The 23,711-nt window shown below is 43.7% G+C and overlaps 1 protein-coding gene and 1 non-coding gene across 4 annotated transcripts in view; both read right to left on the bottom strand.

Moving 5' to 3' along the window:
* ANKRD46 (ankyrin repeat domain 46) overlaps positions 1-23,711 on the bottom strand; it is a 68,077-nt gene that overhangs the window by 6,808 nt on the left and 37,558 nt on the right. Inside the window, exons 5-6 of one of the 3 annotated variants that reach the window (XM_070802842.1) lie at positions 21,859-22,024; positions 19,970-20,348 (exon numbers count right to left, since the gene is read on the bottom strand). In XM_070802842.1, the coding sequence (XP_070658943.1) occupies positions 20,343-20,348; positions 21,859-22,024 (172 nt within the window). In that variant the 3' untranslated portion in view covers positions 19,970-20,342. Of the gene's footprint in view, positions 1-19,969; positions 22,025-23,711 lie in introns of those variants that run through there. The other 2 variants (XM_070802843.1, XM_019973856.2) reach the window with 2 other exon arrangements.
* TRNAC-GCA (transfer RNA cysteine (anticodon GCA)) lies at positions 7,899-7,970 on the bottom strand. Its single transcript has one exon. It is a non-coding gene; the product is annotated as a tRNA-Cys (tRNA).

Below are 23,711 nucleotides of genomic sequence, written 5' to 3'. Positions count from 1 at the left end.
AATGCTCACAGTAGCTGGTTTAGGAGTAATTCTCCCCCTCTTCTCTAACTTAAAAAAATTAATTTTTGTATTATTTATGTAATAGAAAGATGCAAGCAAGTGTGCTAAGTGGCCTGAGTCCTGTCTGACTCTTTGCAACCACATGGACTGTAGCCTGACAATCCTCTGTCCATGGGATTCTCCAGACAAGAATACTGGAGTAGGTTGCCATGCCCTCCTCCAGGGGATCTTCCCAACCCAGGGAGCGAATCCGGGTCTCCTGCATTGCAGGTGGATTCTTTACCATATGGGCCACCAGGGAAGCCAATAACAGAACGATGTATTTATTCAACTGGAAATTCGGTTCTGACTTCAGACTATCAGGGACAGAAGGGGCTGGAGGTTGGGATGATTTGGTAGCCTCCACAGCACCAGAGCAGCAGCCTTTCTCAGGGTTGAAGGCGGGAGGGGGGATGGGCAGGCACATGAAGTGGAAATGCCATCAGGGTATTTTGGGGGAACAATTTTAGTACAAGAGACAAAAACCAAACTCAAACTGGACTGTGCCAAAATAAGAAAGAGAGAGAGAGAGAAGAAGAATGAGGAGGAGGAGGAGGAGGTAGGCTGGAAGGGAGGGAAGGAAAGAGAAAGACAGAGAGAGGGAAGGAAAGAAGGAGAGAGAGGGAAAGGTGGAGAGGAATTTGCCTGATTCTGTAAGTTAAAATACCAGCTGGAGCCGGGATGCTCTCAGGATTCTGCCCACCTCTTAGCCCCCCTTTCCTCAGCATCAGCTCCACTCCCAGACTAGCAGTGTCTGCCGAAGTTGTCTCTGATTGGCCCAGCCTGGGTTCTTTTTTTCTTTTTTAAAAATTTATTTATTTATTTATTTTTGGCTGCACTGGGTCTTCAGAGCTGTGGTCGGACTTTTCTCTAGTTGCAATGAGTGGGGGCTACTCCTTGTGGTTCCAGGGCTTCTCATCACAGTGGCTTCTCTTGTTGAAGAGCACGGATTCTAGAGTGTGGTGGCTTCAGTAGTGATGGCACAGAGGCTCAGTTTTCCCCAGGCATGTGGGATCTTCCCAGAGCAGGGATCTAACCCACGTCCCCTGCACTGGCAGGCGGATGCTTGACCACTGGGCCACCAGTGAAGTCCCCAGCCTGGGTTCTGTGTCCAGTCCTAGGGCCTGGGCCAGGTGCCCCTACAGGAGCACATCAACAGAGAGGGTCGAAGAGTGCTCCCCTAAGGAAAGCCGAAAGGCTGCTGTCAGAAGGACGAGATGCAGGGCAGGAAAAATCTTGGATAACTGCTTCAGTCCATCGATACTGGTGCTCGGAGACTGACTCCTAGGTAGGTCCCAGGCATTTTTCAGACTTGGGCTGAGAGTTTGGATAAGACCTTGGGTGGCTGCAGTCATCCAGAGAGCAAAGCTGTCCTCAGAGGCATGGGGGTGGTGGGGTGGGTTCTTACTCACCAAGGTTAACCCTGCGTGCACTGTTCTCCAGAGGAAGTGGGAATTTCCACATGGTAAGTTCCCTTCCCTGTACAATGAATTGCTATCTTGGTGAGAAACCCGTGGGCCGCTGGTTGAGAAGAGAGGTCTTCTCTGAACGAGAGGGAATTTACCACCTTCCTCTCGATGGTGACAGGGCTGGGTGTGGATTGATTCATCTGCAGATGTATACATCTCTGTAGACACCATACTGCTGGCCTCTGCAAAATACATGCCTGGAGATCATTTCTGCCAGCCAGGATATGTCACCTTTGTCATAACCACTCTCTCCCCCCACCCCTGCACCCTGTGGGCCTGGAGTTCCCCAGTTAGAACCAGATGAGAGATCTCTGAGCCCAGGGATTGCAGAGGTGGGGCTGGGGGAGGGAGAGGGTGATAAGTTGTTTGGCAGCGGCCAAGGGCCTGGCCTGGGCCTCTCTCTCCTGGGCTGTCTCTTCCATCACTGAGTTTCTAACCTGAGCCTCCAAGGTCATGCCTATCTCATCTCGTGCCCAGGGTGCTCAGATTCCTCTTTCCCTTAAGCCCCCAGCCAGAGCTTAGAGCCCTGGTCATTGTTCCCGGAGCCTCATCCTCCCAGTGAGGGGATGGATGGAAGCCACACAGGTGCCATGGAATTATGGAGCTCTATGTGCTGCTTCCTTCTCTGAGATTTCTCCCCCACAGTTACCAGGCCCCACAGTCACCCCCGGAAGGCTTCAGCGCCCCATGACAGATGTTTGGCTCTTCTCTGCTCAAACATGGGCTCTTCCCCAGACCCAGAACTGCACGTCCACACTGAGCACCTGCGTGATGAGCAGCTGAGCAGGAAGGAGAAAGGCCAATCCTCCCCCTGGCACCAAGGGGTTTTGCGGGTTGACCAGACTTGACACCTGGTTCCGTGGAGTTCTTAGCCAGCATGGGGTCACCAGGGAAAATTGCCCTGATCTTGTCAACAGGTCATTTGACCTCCAACAGAGCCTCAGGACGTTAAATTATGGGTAAGTGAAATTTTTATGAGACAAGGTGGAGACTCTGAGAGTTAAAAAGATTTTCAACACTTATAGAAGAAGCCAGACATTCTCCCAATATTTCGCTTTCTACAGGTTCATTTCTATCAACATACAGATGAGACTGTTCTTTTCTTCATCTTTTATAGAGAAAGCTTTCTCTATAAAAGCTATACATTTATAGCTGTAACTTTATAAAAGAGTCACTTTATAGGAAAGAAACCTGTTGGACACCATTTTCACCGAGTGATGATGGTCACAGCACGTGATAAGCCAACATGATAAGTCACATTGCTATCATACACACAAACGATCTAATCAAAAGGGCGCTTTGTCACTGGAATGTTCTTCCTTAAAACCCGTAACCCCAGTTGAATCGTAGAAAACCTTGCTGTGCTGTGCTTAGCCTCTCATTCGTGTCTAACTCCTTGCGATCCCATGGACTGTAACCCGCCAGGCTCTTTTGTCCATGGGATTTCTCAGGCAAGAATACAGGAGTGGGTTGCCATTTCCTCCTCCAGGGAATCTTCCTGACCCAGGGATTGAACCCGTGTCTCCTGCATTGGTGGGCAGATTCTTTATCACTGAACCACCTGGGAAACCCTGTTGATGCCACACCAAAGTTAATTTCTTAGTTTTGACAAGTATACCATGGCTTTGTAAGATGATAACATTAGGGAAAGCTGGGCCAACAGTATACCAGAGCACTCTGTAAACAAACAAACAAATCTTCCTGGCAGTATCAAGCGTTTGGTAACTGTGTGGAGCAACTGGAACTTACACATCGCTGATTAGAATGTAAAACTAAATAGTCATTTTGGAAGACATTTTGGTAATTTTTTAATTAAATTAAACATACATTATGATATGACCCAGCAATTCTATTCCTAGATTTCTATCCAATAAAAGTGAAATTCATGTCCAAACCAAGACTTACATGCAAATATTCATCATATCTTTAATCACAATAGCCAAAAACTGGAAACAATACAAATGTCCAACAGCAAGTGAATGGAAAGTCAAGTGTGATATATCCATACAATGGAATGCCACTTAACGCTATAAAAGATGTTACGTCTCAAAAACATGCTGAACAAAAGAAGCCAGACTCAGGAGTACACCCTGGATGATTTAACTTGTATGAAATTCTAGAAAGGGCAAAACTAATCTCAGTAACAGAAAGCCGATCAGTGGTGGCTCCCCTGGTGGCTCAGTGGTAAAGATCCTGCCGGTGCAGGAGACACGGGCTCGATTTCTGATCTGGGAAGATCTCACATGCCGTGGAACAATTAAGCCCGTCCGCCACAACTACTGAGTCCGCCACAACTACTGAGCCTGTGCTCTAGAGCCTGGGAGATACAAACTACTGAGCCTGTGCGCAGCAGCTACTGAAGCCTGTGCGCCCCAGAGCCTGTGCTCTGCAATGAGAGAAGCCACCACAGTGAGAAGCCTGCACCACCACTGGAGAGTAACCTCCGCTTATTGAAACTAGGGGAAAGTCCACGCGGCAAGAAAGACCCAGCATAGCCAAAAATGAGCAAATAAAGTTACTAAAAAGAAAAAGGAGGCAGATCAGTGGTGCTGGGGATTGGGGCAGTGATGGTGAGAGGGATTATAAAGGGGCACGAGGGAATTTTGAGGGGGTGATGGAAGTGTTAGACCTCTTTGTTGCAGTGGTCACATGGATACATATATCTGTCAAAACTCATTGAACCATATACTTCAAATGTAAATACTTAAGTGTAAATTATGCCTCAACAAACTTTTTTTTTTTTTTTTGGCTGTGCCACACATCTTATAGGATCTTAGTTCCCTGACCAGGGACTGAACCCTGCCCCTGGTGTTGAAGGCCCTCAGTCCTAACCACTGGACCATCAGCGAGTTCCCTGAAGTTGATTTTTAAAAGAAGCTTTCTCTTGACTACATTTACCCTTCCAGCTACCCTTCTGCAAGACTTCTGAAGGTGTTTGTACTCAGTGTCTCCAATTCTGTCCCACGTAGTCTCTCTTAAGTCTATACACCAGTCATGCTTCTGCTCCCTGGAAACTGCTCTCTATGAATGCAGTGACCTCCATGTTGCTAAATCCAGTGGTCAAATCTCATTTCTCAGTCACATCTTACTTGACTGTCAGGAGCATTCTACACAGTTCACACCTTTTTCCTTGAAGCACTTTTTCCCTCTGGATTCCAGGACCTGCCAGTCTCTTCGTTTTCCTCCTACCTCACTCCTCCTCAATCTCCTTTGCTGCTTCTCCTTATCTTCTGAACCTTTTATCGTTGAGGTGTCTTGGGATATTCTTCTCTGTACTCACTCTTCAGATGGTCTCCTTGAGTCTCAAGGCTTTAAACTCCACCCATATGCTGAGAAATCCAAATCTGTGTCGGCAGTCCTGATCTTTCTCCAAATTCTAGACTCATCATTTTAACTGCCTACTTGATATTTCTATTCGGATGCTGAACAGACATGTCAAATTCAACATCTTCAAAACTAAACTCTGGGTCTTCTCACATAAAACTGCCCATGTACAGCCTTTCCCACCTTTGTGGATGGCCTTGACATCTAATCTTTTGCTTGAATAAAAAACCCAGGAATCACCCTTGACTCTTCCTCCTCCCATTGACTCTACATTGAAAACATAATCTGTCTATTCTTCATCAAGTTTGTTGCTACTACCCTGGTCCAAGCACCATCACCTTTCATCTGGACTGCTGAAGTAGACTCCTAACCCTCCTGCCTCCACTCCTGGCTTCCTCTACTCTCTTCTCAATGCAGCAACCAGAGGGACCCTGTTGAAATTTAAGTCAGAGCAATGTTATTCAAGGCTTCCCTGACAGCTCAGTTGGTAAAGAATCTGCCTGCAATGCAGGAGACCCTGGTTTGATTCCTGGGTTGGGAAGACCCACTGGAGAAGGGAAAGGCTACCCACTCCAGTATTCTTGGGCTTCCCTCATGGGTCAGCTGGTAAAGAATCCACCTGCAATGCAGGAGACCTGGGTTCAGTCCCTGGGTTGGGAAGATCCCCTGGAGAAGGGAAAGGCTACCCACTCCAGTATTCTGGCCTGGAGAATTCCATGGATTGTATAGTCCATGGGGTTGCAAAGAGTCGGACACGACCGAGTGACTTTCGCTTAACTTAATGCTATTCAAAATTCTATCATGATTGTCTCAGAATAAAAGCCAGTGTCCTTGGAAATGACCTGCAAGGCTTTGCCTGATCTGCCCCACCAGCTTATCCTGTGATTTCATCTAATACGCTCCCTCTTGCCCATTCCTCTCCAGGCACGTTGTTTGTGTGTTTAGCTATTTCTTGAACACGCCCTGCCCACCTCAGGGTCTTTGCTCTAGCTGTGTTGTCTGGATGCTCTAGTGGCCAACGTCCTTGTCTCCTTCAAATCTTTGCATACGGATTTGTTCAAACCTCACCTTCTCAAGGAGACCTGCTCTGACCATGACATTTAATACTGCAACCCGCCCCATCCCCAGCACTTATTTCCTTACTTTGCTCTATTTTTTCCTTTGTTTCCACAGCACTTACGACTTTCTAATATACTCTTCGATTTGTTCACCTATTTTGTTTCCTTCTTATTGCCTGTCTACTCAAGGGCAGGGATCTGTTTTGTTCACTGCTGTATCCCAAAGTCCTGGAACAGAGCCTGCCACATAGAAGCCGCCCCATAAATGCTTGTTGGGTAAATTAATGACGTTTCTCCAGAGGAAGCAAACCTCCTACCCCAGACTTATCCACTCAGATCTGACCAGGCTGAATCAAGAGACTGCAAGGAAAAGATGGGTCTGGGGGATCCCAGGCCATGTTAGGACTGAGAAAATTGAGGGAGGCTCCGGACTCCTCCTGTTTTCGGTTGTGCCCTAAGATCTCAGATCGAGTAGCACCTTGTTGGGGCTGCTGCTGAGTTCTCAGAGCCACTGCCCACTTCCTAGGACCGTATCTCCTGGGAACCTTCCCAGGATCAGAGACATTTGTGTACAACAGCATAGGGCTGGAGGAGAAGGGGACGGCAGAGGATGAGATGGTTGGATGGCATCACTGACTCGATGGACATGAGTTTGAGCAGACTCTGGGAGTTGGTGATGGACAGGGAAGCCTGGCATGCTGCAGTCCATGGGGTTGCAAAGAGTCAGACACGACTGAGCGACTGAACTGTACTGAACAATCCAGCGCTGTAGCCCAGTGTGGATACTGAGTACTTGAAATGTGGCCGGTCCAGATAGATGGGTGTTGAAAGGGTAAAATTTCAAAGACTTAGGGCAAAACAGAATGTGACATGGCTCATTAATATTTTTTAATATTGATTCCATCTTACTTTTTGAGATATACTGCATTAAATAAAATATACTATAAAAATTAAGTTCACCTGTTTCTTATTACTTATCAAAAGTATGGTTACTAGAAGATTTAAAATTCCTTCAGTGTCTTGCACTGGGTTTCTATGGGAGAGCCTGATCTGTGAGGAAAAACTGCTGATGTCTAGAAGTCAAATCCCACGAGCTTGAAAATCCACATTTCCTAAATGCAAGCTGATGGTCCCTTTATTTCGAGTCATCAAGAGATACAGCAGGATTCCATTAACACAAAGGCCCCTTCAGGATTTGACTACTTGGGTTAATGGGGACTTTTGAAGAAGCTTGGCTTTGTTTTCATTCTTCTACCATCTGGCAATGCTTTGCCTGAGGGGCCAAAAGCCCTCCCAGAGACGGACTTGGCCTCCCCCTTGGTTCCTCAGGTGGTTATTGAATTTCCACACGTCCAGGAATCAGGCAGAATGGGAGAGCACTGGAAGATAGAGGGCGGGCTCCCAGTCCTGTCCCAGAGCCCCTGCCCTGACCAGGTGGCTTGGCGGGAAACCGCTGTGCCCGGGGCAGTGTCGAGGCCAAGGTGGCCCCACTTATGCTTGCAGGATGGTGGGCACTGGGGGCTGACCTGCTTGGGCACCCAGGCCAGCAGGTACTTGCGGCCCAGGTCTTAGGCCAAAAGAAAGGGCTCTGGGTAATCAGCATGAATACAAGGGACCTGGTGCTGCTGGGAACTGAGTCTGAGATGGAAATATGAGCCTGTGAGCAAGGGTCAGGAAAGACCAGCTCCCACAGCCTGGGGACATTGTGGAGGCCCGGCCCCAGAAAGGGGTGCCCCAAAATGGGGTCAGGGTGACAAGGAAGACAGAATGAGGGGCTCAGTGTCCTGGGGACCTGGCACCAGGTGGACGCAAGGATGGAAGGAGGGGCTGGGTTAGGGAGACTTTCTCATGTCTTCCAAAAATCTGTGAAAGTGAAAGAAAGTGAAGTTGCTCTGTTGTGTCTGACTCTTTGTGACCCCATGGACTGGAGCCTACTAGGCTCCTCCGTTCGTGGAATTTTCCAGGCAAGAATACTAGAGTGAGTTGCCATTTTCTTCTCCAGGGGATCTTCCCGGCCCAGGGATTGAACCCGGGTCTTCTGCATTGCAGGCAGACACTTTACCATCTGAGCCACCTGGGAAGGCCCACCCCCCTGCCGGCTGTAATTTTGCCATATTGTTTTTATATAATTGGAGAGAGAGGAGTGAGGAAAGATGGTCAAGGAAAGGCAACGTTTCTTGGACACTTGGCCTTGTATATAAGCAATCTGCCCCCAGCCTTGCCTGGCTGTGGTCATTCCCCCCTGACCCAGGGCTGGGGATCTGGACTGGGAATTATCCTCTTCAGTTTCTCATGAAAAGCAAAATAGGATTTCATCCTCTATTTATTCCCTCTTTCTCACTGTGCCAACGGTAGGCTAAAAAAGAGAAAAGGATATGAAGAGCAGAAAAGGATTCACAAGAGATTGTAAGGCTGGAAAGTGTGTAAGAAAGGAAAACAAGATAATGAGATGTTGTTTATAATTTGCTTTAACAGCAACTCAGAAACGCAGGTCAACCACTTACGAGAGGGAAGTGGGCTGCTTTGTGTGAGATACTCCAGGGATGGACTGGCAGGAGGCGATTTAGGGTGGGACCAGGGAAACCATGTCCCCAGCCAATCCCCCACTGGGTTACGGGGTCTCCTCAGTGGAGAGGGGTTGCTGGGGGTCTTGCCCAAAGCCCAGAGGAGCAGGGACTGCCGGTGGCCAAGGCCAGGGTGAAGGGCCCCCTCTTGGAGCTCTTCTTCCATCCTCAAATCACTGTCTGCCCGTGAATGCACTTTCATCAGCTGCAAACTGTATTTATGGTTTCTTGGAATTTTCCGAATGAAGTAACTATTTTCTCCAGACCGTTTTCTTCTCAACTGAAATCGGATCCCCACTGTCCATGGAGACAAACAAAACAGCATGACATCACCCACCAGGGAGTGGTCACTTCAGACGCAGTAGCAGCTTCTTATTCAACATCAGATGGATGTGATTTGCCTTAGGGAGGTCTTCGCATCCTGCCCTGCCAGAGGAAGAAATGGTCCCCTGAGCTTGCCTTGAGGAGCCGGGAGGAAGGGGGGAGGCAGGTGCACAAGGCAGGCTGCAGGGCGGGCCTGGACAGGCAGGGCCTGGCAGAGAGATCGCCCTGCTTCCTCTCTAACTGCAGAGATGCTGCTCGGGAAGTCATCACGGGATTCGCCCCACCTGCCAGGGACACCAGCTCGTGTCCCTCCTCTTTCAGAGTCCAATGCTCAGGGGACGGCAGCTGGGCGCAGAGAACACTGACCTGGATTCAGCTTCTGTTTTGCCTTGCAGAGTTTCTGAGCCTATTTCCCCCCTCTGAAAAGGTGGGGAGGGTAAAAAAAAACAAAATCCCCGTTCTGCTCCCCTACAGGGATGCTCTTGGACCAAACGAGAGAGGATGAATCTGGAAAGCAGAAGGCATATTGCCCTGTTCTTGCCCTCAGATCTCACAACACTCACACGGTGGTGAGCTGTAGCTGGGGGGATTGGCAGGGGCACGGATCCACGTCCTCTTGAGCTGATAATGAAGGTACTATTTAATGAAAGCTCAAAGAAGAGCGGGAGGCTGACCGGTCGCTTGGTCACTCCGGCACCCGGTCACTCACCGCTTGAGGGCCTGACCAGTCACCGGAGAACAGAGGTAGTCCTGTCTCTCCGCCCGCAAAAGCTTTTTAAAGTATAGCTCCGGGCTGCCACAGTTCTAGGTAGCAGTTGGCCTAAAGGGGAAGCAATCACATAATTATGCTAACGACTGAAGAGTTATTGCCCACCAGGCCCTGGGCTGAGCCGCTCACAGGCACTGTCTCCTTCAGCCTCTGGTTAGGGTTACTATTCTCAGCTAACAGATGAATGGGGCAGGGAAAGGGGGATGGTAACCTGTCCGAGGCCACTCCAAGCTAATTGTGGGCTTAGGATCCAAACCAGGGCTGTCTGACTTCAAGGCCCAGGTGTTTAACCACCATACCATTCTGTCTCCTGGTCACACACAGAAGCTGTCTGTGGAAAGCGGTGCTTTATTTTGTTTTCATGTGAAGCTGGGAAATGGTCAGGCAGGGAGACCAAGTTGGGTGTGTGTGTTTCCCTTGGGTGCCGAGGGTGGGGGCACCTCCCTCCTTTCATATCCATCGTTGCCCCTCAGAAGCACCATGTTGACCTTCTATAACAACTTAATTTATCCAGAAATCAGGAAATGTCTGCACATGCTCTAAAAGGCTGACATTAAAAATAAGTTGACAATCCATATTTATCCCACTGCTGAGAATGCATGAGCAGTTGGAAGCCAGTCAATCCTAAAGGAAATCAACCTGAATATTCATTGGAAGGATGGAAGCTGAAGCTGAAGCTCCAGTACTTTGACCACCTAATAATATGAAGAGCCGACTCACTGAAAAAACCCTGATGCTGGGAAAGATTGAAGGCAGGAGGAGAAGATGAGATGGTTGGATGGCCTCACTGACTGAACAGACATGAGTTTGAGCAAACTCAGGGAGACGGTGAAGGACAGGGGAGCCTGGTGTGCTGCAGTTCACGAGTCTCAAAGAATTGAACATGACTTAGCGACTGAACAACAACAAAGCCAGTGAACCAGTGTCAGGCCACTGTCTGGGTCATTAGGACTCCATTTAAGACAATAAAGAATTTCAATTAGCAGGAGAAAAAAGGTTCAGCCACATAATTTTAGAACAGGAATAGTTTCTTTCTAAAAAGAATAATCCTCTTGATTTAACAGAAGTTGTATTCCCTGTAGTCAAGAGGTTGACTTCCCTGGCAGTCCAGTGGTTAAGGCTCCACCTTCTGATGCAAGGGACATAGGCTTGATCCCTGGTCAGGGAACTAAGATACTGTGTGCCATGTGGCACAGCTGGAGGGAAAAAAAAAAAAAAGCTGTGTTTTGAGCAAGATCAGATGTTTAGCTTGCAGCAAGAGAATCGTGATTTTGGAGAGTGGGAGGTCCCTTCTACTCATGGCTTTCTTTGAGTGAGGGCCAGAGAACAAGATCATTACTTGCCTTCTGAGTCTCAATCTCTCTTCCAACTATAGCTCAAGATGTGGGCAGGGCAGTCCTTAGCAAAGTCTAAGGTTTATCAGAAGGGAAATAAAAGAGCATTGCTTCCTTGCGTTGGAGGCTGGGGCTGCCACTTTCTATAATGGGAATTTCAGAATGGCTGAAGGTTAATGAAGCATCTAATGTGTTCCCATTTCAGACTAACACATGTATTTTGAAGATCCTAAGAAGTATAGGAAGTACAGTATAGAAGTATAGGGTTTCTAGGCTCAGCCATTAAAACATGTTTGTAATTAGGCAAGATGATGTCTTGACAGCGCCAATGTCATCACAGATACAAAAACCAGGAGAGAAAAGTCTTCTGCTTCCTAAACAGAAACCAAGCTCAATTAGAATGAAAACATAAGCTTCGACATTCTCATTTCCAAGTTACAATCAAGAGTACTTCTTTTTTTTTTTTTTTTTCAAGAGTACTTCTAACAGAGGAATCCCTTATAAAGAATTTAGCAAATGTGGTCACCAACATCTGGATCTTTTCTCACAGAACTCAGTGGAAATCACCCTCTTGAGTCTTACAGGGTGTGCATTTGAAATTTTAAAATGTCACAGTTGGTTATAAAGGTACTTCCTTTCCCAGTGTATACCTGAGATGGGACAGTTCAGAGGTTATGAGCTGAGATATTTCCCTTCTCCCTCTCAGTGGAGAGGTCTCTGGATTCAACCGACAGCTGAAAGGCTCTTTCACCAAGGAGGAGCTACCAGAGCAATGAGATGATGCATGGAAGGTTCTATAAGGCCACTGATATGAAAAATAATGGATGGGGGTTGCACTTAATAAAGCAGTTGTTAAAGCTGCCTCACCAAGTCAGAAACTGCATAATACTATATAGATCATTTCCTCATAAAAAGTCAGTCAATAAATCACAGAATTTATTCTGCTGAGAGAAAAGAAGAAGTAACTTGTATTGAGTCCCTATAAAGTACTAGGTACTTTCAGATGTGGTAACTCAATAGGAGAAGCAAAATGTTCTAATGGCTACACGCAAAATCACTGGAATTAGATTCTTGCTTTGGTTTACTCTATGACCTTAGGAGACATACTTCACTTTTTATTAAGCCTTGTTTTCTTTAATGGGGATAACAACAGTATCAACACTTGTAGGGTCTAGTATACATGCAAACACACAGTACTCAAATAAGACAGTTTTATTATTCCTTTAATTTTAAGTATCTTGGGGAGGGTATTATTTCTTACAGATAAAGAAAGACAGAGACGCAAAAAACCCAAGTTATTTGAGCAAGTTCAGTCCATATTAAGCAGTTTTGTCCAAGAAATTCTCCAGGCAAGAACACTGGAGTGGGTTGCCATTCCCTTCTCCAGGGGATCTTCCCCACCTAGGGATCAAACCTGGGTTCTCCGGCATTGCAGGTGGATTCTTTACTGTCTGAGCCACCAAGGGAGCCCTAGGTAGAGCTGGGATCTTGTAACTCCAAGTCTGCATGTTTTCCAATATAACCATAGCCTGCACCATCTGATCCAAACTGGAACTTAGACTAACAAATGAAGTTGGTGAAATGCAGAACTGATAATCTGATTAAATGTCTCCCTTCCCCAAATCAGGGGCTCTATTGAAGGGAGAATCATCTAGAACTAAACTTACAGAGTAAGAATTTAGGGATCCATATATTTTATTTTCTTCTAAATTTGAGTCAGAGTCTAAAAGAACAGCATGTGCTGATGGAATTGTACTAACTAGGACTATCTACAGTAAGTTACAGCTTTTGGACAGTTTTCTGTGCCAGTGACCTAGAAACTATTTCAAAACCTATTTTTGTTTCTTAGGGGCTGAAATTTCAGTAAAACAGTCCAGCTAACTGTGACCCAGAGTCTTCAAATTTAGAAGTTAATCTCCAAAGAAAGGGAATATTAATTTTTATTGTGACAAAGAATAACCTTCTGATAGCCCAATTATAAGAAGAAATAACTAACTCTGCAATGCCACACTTTCAAATACTTGCAATTTATAGCATGAAGATGCAAGAGAATTAGGCTAGCAATTATCCTTGAACCTCCAAAGAGGAATTTGGCTATGGACACACATACGGAGTAAGCATTCTGCAACACTAATATTGCATACCATGTCATTTTTCAAGGGATACAACTTTAAAAAGAGAAAAAGAAAACAGTTGAAATTTGCTGAAATATATTTACTCATAAAACAAATATATGTATACATTAATTTGCAATGATTCTGGCAAATAAGAAAATTACTCACTTATGTTTTTTAAATCTCAGGAGTATACTTACTATTGCACATTTCAGGCTGGAATTATCCTTGGTCAGTCAGTGCTTACTATTAAGTTGATCCTTAGACTAATTGAACATGAAAATATAACTCAGAATTAAAACAAAACAAAGGGCTTCCCTAGTGACTTAGATGGTAAAGAATCTGTCTGCAGTGCAGGAGACCCAAGTTTGATCCCTGGGTTGGGAAGATCTGGAGAAGGGTATGGCAACCCACTCCAGTATTCTTGCCTGGAGAATCCCATGGACTGAAGAGCCTGGCGGGCTACAGTCCATGGGGTCACAAAGAGTTGACATGACTGTGTGACTAACACTTTCAGAAAACCAAACCAAACCTTTAGGGAAAAGAAAAGGGGAGAAGAATCTAGGCAATATCCCTAAAAAGAGTGATTCCTAAGCAGATACAGTGACAGCGTAATCCCGGTGTGAGTTCTTCTATCTTCACACATTTTTCATTTTAGAAATGCTTCCAAAGATGGGGGAAAGGACACAAAGGAACACACGTTGAAGAGCTCAGTTAACACCTGCAAGACATCTCTGACACACTAGGGAACCAGGTACTGAAGAGCCTTGTCGAACACCATCAAGCAGGGCATTTTACAGCTCCAGGGCTTGAGTTTACAAATGGTCCTGCAACCACTGATCTCCTAACTTGAATGAAAAGCATGCAGCAGATAGCAGCATTGAAGACATCGTTGTTCCAATAAGAAACCGTGGATTACCAGTGATAAAGTGGTATTTTGGAAACTTCTGTTCACCTTTCTCACAGCATCTCCACAGTGTAAAACACTTCATAGGCTTCCCAGGTGGTGCAAGTGGTAAGGAACCCGTCTGCCAATGCAGGATACGTATGAGATGTGGGTTTCATCCCTCCAGGTTTGACCCCTGAAGGAGGGCATAGCAACCCACTCCAGTATTCTTGCCTAGAGGATCCCATGGGCAGAGGAGCCTGGCAGGCTACACTCCATAACGTTGCAAAGAGTCAGACATAACTGAAGGGACTTAGCACACACACAAAACACTTTATAGATAAAGTCCATCATTTGATGTGGATCTTTTTTTGGTTTGTTTGTTTTTAGAAGTAAAAAGATTTCTCACTTAAAATGTTTGTCAGGGGAAGATGATAGTTGGACTTCCCTGGTGGTCCAGTGGTTAAGATTCCACAAAGCAAGTATCCTCCAATTAAAAAAAAAAAAAAAAGAATCTGCCTGCCAGTGCAGAGGACGTGGGTTTGATCCCTGGTCTGGGAAGATTTCACATTCTATGGGGCAGCTAAGCCCGTGTGCCACAAATACTGAGCCTGCACTCTAGAGCCCACGCTCTACCACAAGAGAAGTCCTCACTGTAACTAGAGAGTAGCCCCCCCACCACTTGCTGCAACCAGAGAAAGCCCATGCGCAGCCAAAAATAAAAGTAACACCCTGGGCTTATGACAGTATCAGCCTACAAGAGCAGGTCAATATATTGGTTAATATTGTTTTGGTTAATTATTAAAATACACAGAACACAATGTGAAGCTTATCTTTATGCATCTAGCATCAAATACTTTTTTAAAATCAACTTTTATTGAAGTATAGTTGATTTATGATGCGTTAGTTTCTGCTGTATGGCAAAGTTAATCAGTTATACATATTATCTGTCCACTCTTTTTTAGATTCTAAACAGAATGGAATTTAGGTCATAGATCATTACAGAGTACTGAGTAGAGCTCCCTGTGCTATACAGTCGGTTCTTATTAGCTATCTATGTTATTAATGGATATAGTAGGGTGTATACGTCAATCACAATCTCCCAGTTTATCCCTCCCTTCACCCTCCCCCTTGGTAACCATAAGTTCGCTTCTACATCTGTGACTCTATTTCTGTTTTATAAATAGCTTCATTCATACCATTTTTAAGATTCCACATATAATTGATACCATATATGTCTTTCTCTGTCCAACTTATTTTACTCAGTATGATAATCTCTGGGTCCATGCACATGTTGCTGCAAATGGCATTATTTCATTCTTTTTATGGCTGAGTGCTATTCCATTGTGTGTATGCATGTATATGTGTATATATATGTGGTTGGCACAGTGGTAAAGAATCCGCTTGCCAATGCAGGAGACACAGGAGACATGGGTTCAATCCCTGGGTCAGGAAGACTCCCTGGAGAAAGAAAGGTAACCCACTCCGGTGTTCTTGCCTAGAGAATTCCATGGACAGAGGGGCTTGGCGGGCTGCAGTCCATGGGGTCACAAAAAGTTGACATGACTGAGTACGCACACGCACGCATGCACACGCATGCACGCACACACACATATATACATTTTCTTTTTTATCCACTCCTCTGTCCATGGACATTTAGGTTGCTTCCACATCCTGGCTATTGTAAATAGTACTGCAATGAACATTGAAGTACATGTGTCTTTTCGAATTATGGTTTTCTCTGGATACATATTCAGGAGTGAAATTGCTGGATCATACGCTAGGTCTGTTTCTAGTTCTTTAAAGAACCTCCATACTGTTCTCCATAGTGGCTGTACCAATTTCCATCCCCACCAACGTGTAGGAGGGTTCCCTTTCCCCCATACTCTCTCCAGCATTTATTGTTTGTAGATTTTTTGATGATGGCCATTCTGACCAATGTGAGGTGATACCTCATTGTAATTTTTATTTGCATTTATTTGATAATTACAGATGTTGAGCATCTTTTCATATGCCTCTTGGCCATTTGTATGTCTTCTTTGGAGAAATGTCTGTTTAGATCTTCTGCTCATTTTTTGATTGGGTTGTTTAATAGTGAGATGCATGAGCTGTTGGTATATTTTGGAGATTAATCCCTTGTCAATCACTTCATTTGCAAGTACTTTCTCCCACTTGGTGGGTTGTCTTTCCATTTTATTTATGATTTCCTTCACTGTGCAAAGTTTAATTAGGTCCCATTTGTTTATTTTTGTTTTTACTTTCATTACTTTAGGCTGCTGCTGCTGCTAAGTTGCTTCAGTTGTGTCCAACTCTGTGCTACCCCATAGACAGCAGCCCACCAGGCTCCCCCGCCCCTGGGATTCTCCAGGCAAGAACACTGGAGTGGGTTGCCATTTCCTTCTCCAATGCATGAAAGTGAAAAGTGAAAGTGAAGTCGCTCAGTCGTGTCCAACTTTTAGCGACCCCATGGACTGCAGCCCACCAGGCTCCTCTGTCCCTGGCGTTTTCCAGGCAAGAGTACTGGAGTGGGGTGCCATTGCCTTCTCCGATTACTCTAGGAGGTGGATCAAAAAAGATCTTGCTGTAATTTATTTCAGAGCATTCTGCCTCTCTTTTCCTTTAAGAGTTCTGTAGTGTCGGGTCTTACATTTAGGTCTTTAATTCATTTTGAGGTTATTTTCGTGTGTGGTGACAGAGAATGCTCTAACGTGTATTTTTAAACAACATTAGAATGGTCTGTGGCGGGTGTGGGGATGGAGACCGCAAGAGTAAGGGATGGTGTACTTGAGCTAAGAGTGGTAAAGTGGGTTCGCACAGCAGTTCTGCCCTTCACACCTGAGGGACCACAGTCACTGAGTCCTTCCTCATCTTTTACCCTCCCTAGATGACTTCTAATGGCACACTGTCTCTAAAATTCTTAGTATTTATTAAAGTTTATTTTTCAGGCTTCATTCAAATGATTCATGAAAATGCTAGAATAGAACTAGGACACTGGACTTCCAGGGTTTAGACTACTTACTACCTGCTTATTCAGCGGAACTCAAATACTTTTTGGAACAGAGACATGTAAAGAAGGTAAACACAATGCAGCAATGCCAAAAACCATAATTGCATTCTGAATAGGAGGCAACAAACTATTCTTCCAATTGCAAAAGGTCAATACATTTAATGCCATTAGTTTCCGGAAAATGACAGGTAATTTTGTGGTAGTTCTATCAATCCAAACTAATAACTGCCTAATTAACAACCATCCCCTATTATGATCCAAAAGTGACGGAGGGCTTAAATAATACAGAATAGCATAAATTCAAAGTGAACATTTAGAATAGGAAATAAAACTAAAGATGAGGCTATAAAATGAATCAGGAATGTGGTCCTAATAAATCACCATAATGACTAATATTAGAATCATTTCTGATGGAACTCCCATCTGGCATTAAACTTGACAGCGTCCAATGTGGAAGAGGAATTCTACTTGATCAACTACATAATTCATAGAGAACATAAGATGGAAGCAAAGTTCGGCAGAAATGCAGTTTTTTGTGGCTGTAAAAAGCACTCACAGATCATCATACAGAAGAACTGTACCAACAGCATCCTCAATAACTTTCTTTAGAATAGATGCAGTGGTTAATACAGTGCTAGTCCTAGAGACAATTCAAACCCCAAGATGATGGCACCATGATTGAGGAGAGGGCGGCATGACGGCACAATGGTTAGAAGAGACCCCAGTCCTATACTGTCTGACTTCAAACCCCAGCTCTGCCAGTTAATAGCTGTGGGACCTGGGACATTGTTCCAACCTGCCTCAGGTGACTCAGCTGCCCTAACTGTGAGATGCAGCTACAAGAGCAATCTGCCGAGAATTGAGTTAAGCAGCACTGCATTGTGTTACTATTTGTTAACAAAGAGCTCAGTAAAAGCAGTTGTGGTGGAAACTGCCTTCATTCCATTCCATAGCTAGTTCTATCCAACCCAAAGAGCCCTAGGGAGATTTGAGAGTACTGCTGTCCAAGAGAGGTTTCTGCAAACACTGCCATCCAAGGACTTCCCTGTGGCTAGTGACTTTCCAAGGTCCAGTGGCTAGGACTCTGCACTCCCAGTGCAGGCTGCCCAGGTCAAGCCCTGGTCAGGGAACTAGAGCCCACAGGCAAAACTAAAGATCTCATGTGCCATAGCTGAGACCTGGCACAGTGGGAAAAAAGTGCTGTCCATAACAGCCTCTTGTGGCTAATGAGCACTAGAAATGTGGCTAGTTTTGTTTTTAAACGTACAGTGCATTTGAGTTTCAGGCTCGGATAACTGTGCTAATGAAGGACTGGATTTCTACTTTAATTTAAATGAATTTGAGCAGCCACAATGATGAGTGGCTACGACACTAGACACATACACAGAAAATCTCCATTGTGGCAGAAAGTTTGGACAGTGCCAATCTAAAACAGCTTCCAAGCAACACTGTGAATATGGTTATCAGCTAAGTTTTCTGATGACTGTTAGACAACAAGGAACTCCAGACTGTATTCCCTGACATCTAACTAGAACATGACCAAACCTCTGTTGCCCAGTGAGTGGAGACCCCTAATGCCTGACGTGGAGCTGTCTGTTCATGATGTAAAGTGAAGAGAACAAACGCATGAAGGATTGGACAAAATGCCAGCTACCAGCACTTTGAAGGACGCCAAGGAAGTATCCACAGCAAGGCTGAGATCCTCCCTAGAAAACTGTTTTGAATCAACTTCAGAGCCCAGAGGAATGGGCTTGATCCCAAAGTTCCACTTCATCTAGCACAGCTGGGATTGTCTCAGTTTGAACAATTTTAAAGGGTGCTTTAGCCAGTGCTGGCCTCTTTTCTTCTCCCCAGTGTTCCATTAACTTTGAGAAATGCTACTTCCTGGTATACCCTCCAAAATAAACTACTAGGAAAAGGTAAACGGAGATGATAAAAGAAGCTGTAGTAGGCATCCCCGATAAAAGTGAGTAACAATTGCTGAAATTAATAGAATGACTTAGTATAAATCATGTAATATAAAGGGAAAGTAATTGATAACAAAGTGCGTATTTCAGTACGTGAGTGCCCAGGCACAGGCATACTAGAAGAAACAATGAAGTCATCAGTGCCCACTGACAGGGGTTATGTGGGGGACTCAACTATCATCACTAGCACTGCTGTCAAGAATAAGATTTTTAGGAAGAGGTAAAGTTCCTGGTCAAGTTTTGAACAAAATAAAGAGTGCTGTGCTTAGTCACTCAGTCGTGTCTGACTCTTTTTGACCCCATGGACTGCAGCCCACCAGGCTCTTTGCCTGTCTGACCTTAAGTAACTGACCAATTACTCAACCCTCACAGTGTCAGTGTCCTCATCTTACATGGAACATAAGGATGATCATAAGGATTAAATGATAGTGAAGTTGCTCAGTTGGGTCCAACTCTTTGTGACCCTGTGGACTGTGTCCATGGGATTCTCCAGGCAAGAATACTGGAGTGGGTTGCCATTTCCTTCTCCAGGGGATCTTCCCAACCCAGGGACTGAACCCAGGTCTCCAGCATTGTAGGCAGATGCTTTATCATCTGAGTCACCAGGGAAGTCTCAGGATTAAATGAGATGAGGCTTTAAAGTGACCTATACAGTTGGGAGGTGCTTAATCATAGTAGTTATTATCACTCTTGGGCTTCCCAGGTGGCACTAGTGGTAAAGAACCCACCTGTCAATGCAGGAGACCTAAGAGATGTGGGTTCGCTCCCTGGGTCAGGAAGATCCCTTGGGAAGGGCGTGGCAACCCACTCCAGTATTCTTGCCTGGAGAATCCCACTGACAGAGGAGCCTGGTGGGCTACAGTCCATGGAGTTGCAGAGTTGAACATGACTGAAGTGACTTAGCAACAGTAGCATTATCACTCTTAAATCCCTAAGCAATTCACCCAAATTAGTGTCAGAACATTTATAAGGCAAACACAAATAAAACTTGATACACATATTACATGGGGTTTCAAAAAAAGCTCTTTGCTTTTTTGAACAGCCAACTGGAACCTATTTTTTAAAAATCTTAAATTAAAAGAAAAACAATGATAAATAAGAAAATAGATTGTGATTAAGAGATTATAAATATATTTATTGGTAATATTATTGAATACTGAATGCAGAGAACAGAATACAAAGAAATCATCACTTAAAGGGAAACATTAATCTTTAAAAATGCAATATATTTACATATATGTTAACCAATTTTGCACATCTGTTTAGAGTTACAAACAAATACAAAGCTAATTCCAAAGCTTTTAATCTGAAGTGTTCTCCATTTTAACGTCCACTGCTTTTTGCTGTATTTACACCAAGTATGATTAATTTTGTTTGCAGCTAATCTAAAAGCAAGAGGCTATGAGCTGACCCTGAGGCAGTCAGGTAAATCAGGAACTTCAGAACAGCTCTTTAAGACAGGATAAAGTCACATGAAAGAAGATGCCTCAATCCTAGATATATAAAACGCAGAAGAGAAAATACTAAGAAGCAAAAGGAATCACAGAAATACCAATTCTATTCTAAATTATAATTTCTAATTCTAGCAACAATTCAATTAGCAGTAGCTTAGAGGACTATGTTCTAAAAAATAAAACCAATAGTTCTTTCACCACAATTTTCTGACTACACCTAATGAATAATTATCAAGTCTTCATATCTTTTTTTTAATAACCCAATAATATGATATAAACATAGCAGAATCATTAACAAGAGGCCTTCAAACACACTGCAGAAAGCTGAAATACAGTTTGGGGGCCAGATTTCAATTTACATAATATTACCATTGATAAAGACACCTGGTACAATACTGTTCAGCACTGTTAACTCAGAAATGCTCCATCCATTCTTTCCATCAGGGAACAACTGACATGGATGGGATTGTTATGACAATTCTAACAGGGCCTCTAAAGAGGATTGCACATAAAATGAAAAAATTATGAACTATGATATAATCATGACAACACAGCTAGCTTATAGAACTGAATTTTTCACCATAATAATGGTACTACAGAATTACAGTGACATTAAACATCAGAAATATTTATTCCTGCTAACTACTGAGTAGAAAAAGTCTTCCAACTGTATTTTTGATGAATAGGATATCTTTGAAATAAACACTAGGGGGAAATTAAAAGTTCCTCAATTGAAAATTCTCAAGTTCATTTTTCACAGATATTAACAACAAGCAAAGCAGCTTACAAAAAAAAAATCAAACTTACCTTAAAAACAAATAAATATAAGATCAAATCAATCTTTTTTGAGGAAAATATAGCTCCTTTTCAAAAGTTCTGTTTGGTTTGTGACTAGACTTGAAAATATTAAAATAAACCAAAGAGATCCCTTGAAAATATGAAAATAAACCAAACAGATCCCAACAATACTGATTTGCGCTACAAGATCTGAAAAAAGCGCTTCAGGTTTTAAGCTGAAGGTTTCATTTCCCCATACCCTACTATTCCCCAGAGAAAGTAAATAGCAAAAAGCAGCTCTTGCAAAAAATACACAAAAACAAAACAAAAATACCAACCACAACTAATCATATGAAACAAACTTTAAACATTTCACTCTAGTTGGTCTTATGTTGGCTAAGGTTTCTGTAGCAAGGATTTCCTAGTCTCATCCTCTATCTCGCATTCATTAGTCAATGCCACATTGTTATCAAACAAGGCTATGCAGAGCCTTTCCTAAGAAGTCAGGCTGAGCTGGAGGTAGCTTTAGGACAGCATCCTTGACTACAGTATATAGTTAGTTCAAACAGACAGGTTGTTCTTCTAAAAGGATTACAGTGTGTAAAAATGCAAAAAGAAATAAAAGTACAGCCCTCACTGCTCTGCACTAAGAGATTTTGATAAACAGAACGAACACTGGAAGCCAGGACACTGGCATCTGTCTCCTCTCCCGTGAGCTCCTCTAATGAACCAGTTCAGGCTGGTTTTCCACAAAAGGCAGCACCCCACTTACATAGTAGGCGATGCCAAGAGACAGCAGAGCGATGACAAAGATCAAGAGCAGCACCCTCCAGAAGCCCAGATCCTCTACAAACTCCTGCCATGTGGTGCGGAAGCTGGACAGGACCCCCTCACCCTGCTGCAGGTTGGGATTGAGGAGGGAATGGCTTTCCATGGCACTGTGAGAGAAGCAAAGAGAAAGAAGGGCATGAAACAACACATCACCCATTTCAAAAACAAAAAACCACAGAAACTGCATTGTTTAAGAAGACCAACCTTAAAATATACATTGACAAGAAGAAAACTGACATATATATTCTAACCCATTTATGTACCGATTTAAATACCCATTTATGTACCAATTTAAATATCTTCAAGTATTTGGACAATTTACCTTGAACCATAAATTGCTAAACAATAATGATTATGTTCCTTGTTTAAGTATCTAGAAGAGTCAAAGTTAGAAGCTCCAATACTTTGGCTATCTGATACAAAGAGCTGATTCATTGGGAAAGACCTTTATGCTAGCAAGATTGAGGGCTGCAGGAAAAGGGGGCAACAGAGGATGAGATGGTTAGATGGCATCATCAACTCAACGGACATGAGTCTGAGCAAACTCCAGGAGATGGTGAAGGACAGGGAAGCTGGCATGCCACAGTCCATGGGGTTGCAGAGTTGGACACAACTGAACAACAACAAAAACATCCCAACAGTGAAGCAGAAGTCTTAAAAGTGAAAGTGAAGTAGCTCAGTCGAGTCTGACTCTCTGCGACCCCGTGGATGTAGTCTGCCAGGCTCGTCCCTCCATGGGATTCTCAAGGCAAGAATACTGGAGTGGGTTGCCATTTCCTTCTCCAGGGGATCTTCCAGACCCAGGGATCAAATCCGGGTCTCCTGTATCGCAGGCAGATGCTTTAACCTCTGAGCCACCAGGGAAGAAGTCTTGAACAGTGTGTGAATCTTAAAGGTGGATTTTTATCAATTTAGTTCAATAATCTGACCAATGAAGGAATTCCTTCTTTAAACTGAAATACTCTAATAAAGGATGCTTACTCTGTTGTACACTTGGACAGGGCTAGCCATTAGTGATTCCTCTTAATAGCTTCCTCCCACTAGTTTTAGCTTTATCTTGTACAATAACACAAAATAAGTTTACTTCTCTTCTGTATAAAGGCTGAGTCTAGTTGAAAATAAGGTAGTACAAGTACCATAAAAACTATGTAAGTGAGAACATGACTGCTACAAATAGAGTATATCTGACACTGGTATTCGAGAGGCTGCACTGTGATGAGTTCGAAGCTCCAAGAGATTAGCACCCACAATTATGTCACAACATGCAGGACCAATAACAGGGTATCATTTAGATTAAAGCCACAATGACCATCATCATAGGTATCAACTAGTGATTGCTGTTATTCTTCTTTCTAAACTTCTTTTCATATTCTTCTGATCATCTTGGGACAGAACAATGGAAACAGCACAAAACAAGATCTTAAGAGTCTGGTTCATCATGCACAGTTGACAGGTTTTTTTGGTAAGTTACAATTTTACTTTATTCACCGACACTGTTAACCACAGACCTTTCAGCCTTTCCTGGCATTAGTGTCTTTTCCAATCCTAGGAAAATGACTTTGTAAAGGGCCAGTCTGTTTGCCATCCAAACTTTTTTTATATGATAAAAAATGTTTATCTTCTGAATAGGAGAAGACATTTTCAATGGGAATTTATAACAATACAAAAATTTGAAGAAAACTCTAGCAAGTTCAAAGATAAGATTAGAACTCTGAGAAGTTCAGGAGAGGTTAATTTTTTTTTTTTTTTTGGCTCACTTCTCTATTTATTAAATAACCACATGTGGAGAGGCAC

This window comes from Bos indicus, chromosome 14 (assembly GCF_029378745.1).
Source record: "Bos indicus isolate NIAB-ARS_2022 breed Sahiwal x Tharparkar chromosome 14, NIAB-ARS_B.indTharparkar_mat_pri_1.0, whole genome shotgun sequence".
NCBI lineage: Eukaryota > Metazoa > Chordata > Mammalia > Artiodactyla > Bovidae > Bos > Bos indicus.
This window is presented reverse-complemented; position numbering and strand designations above follow the sequence as displayed.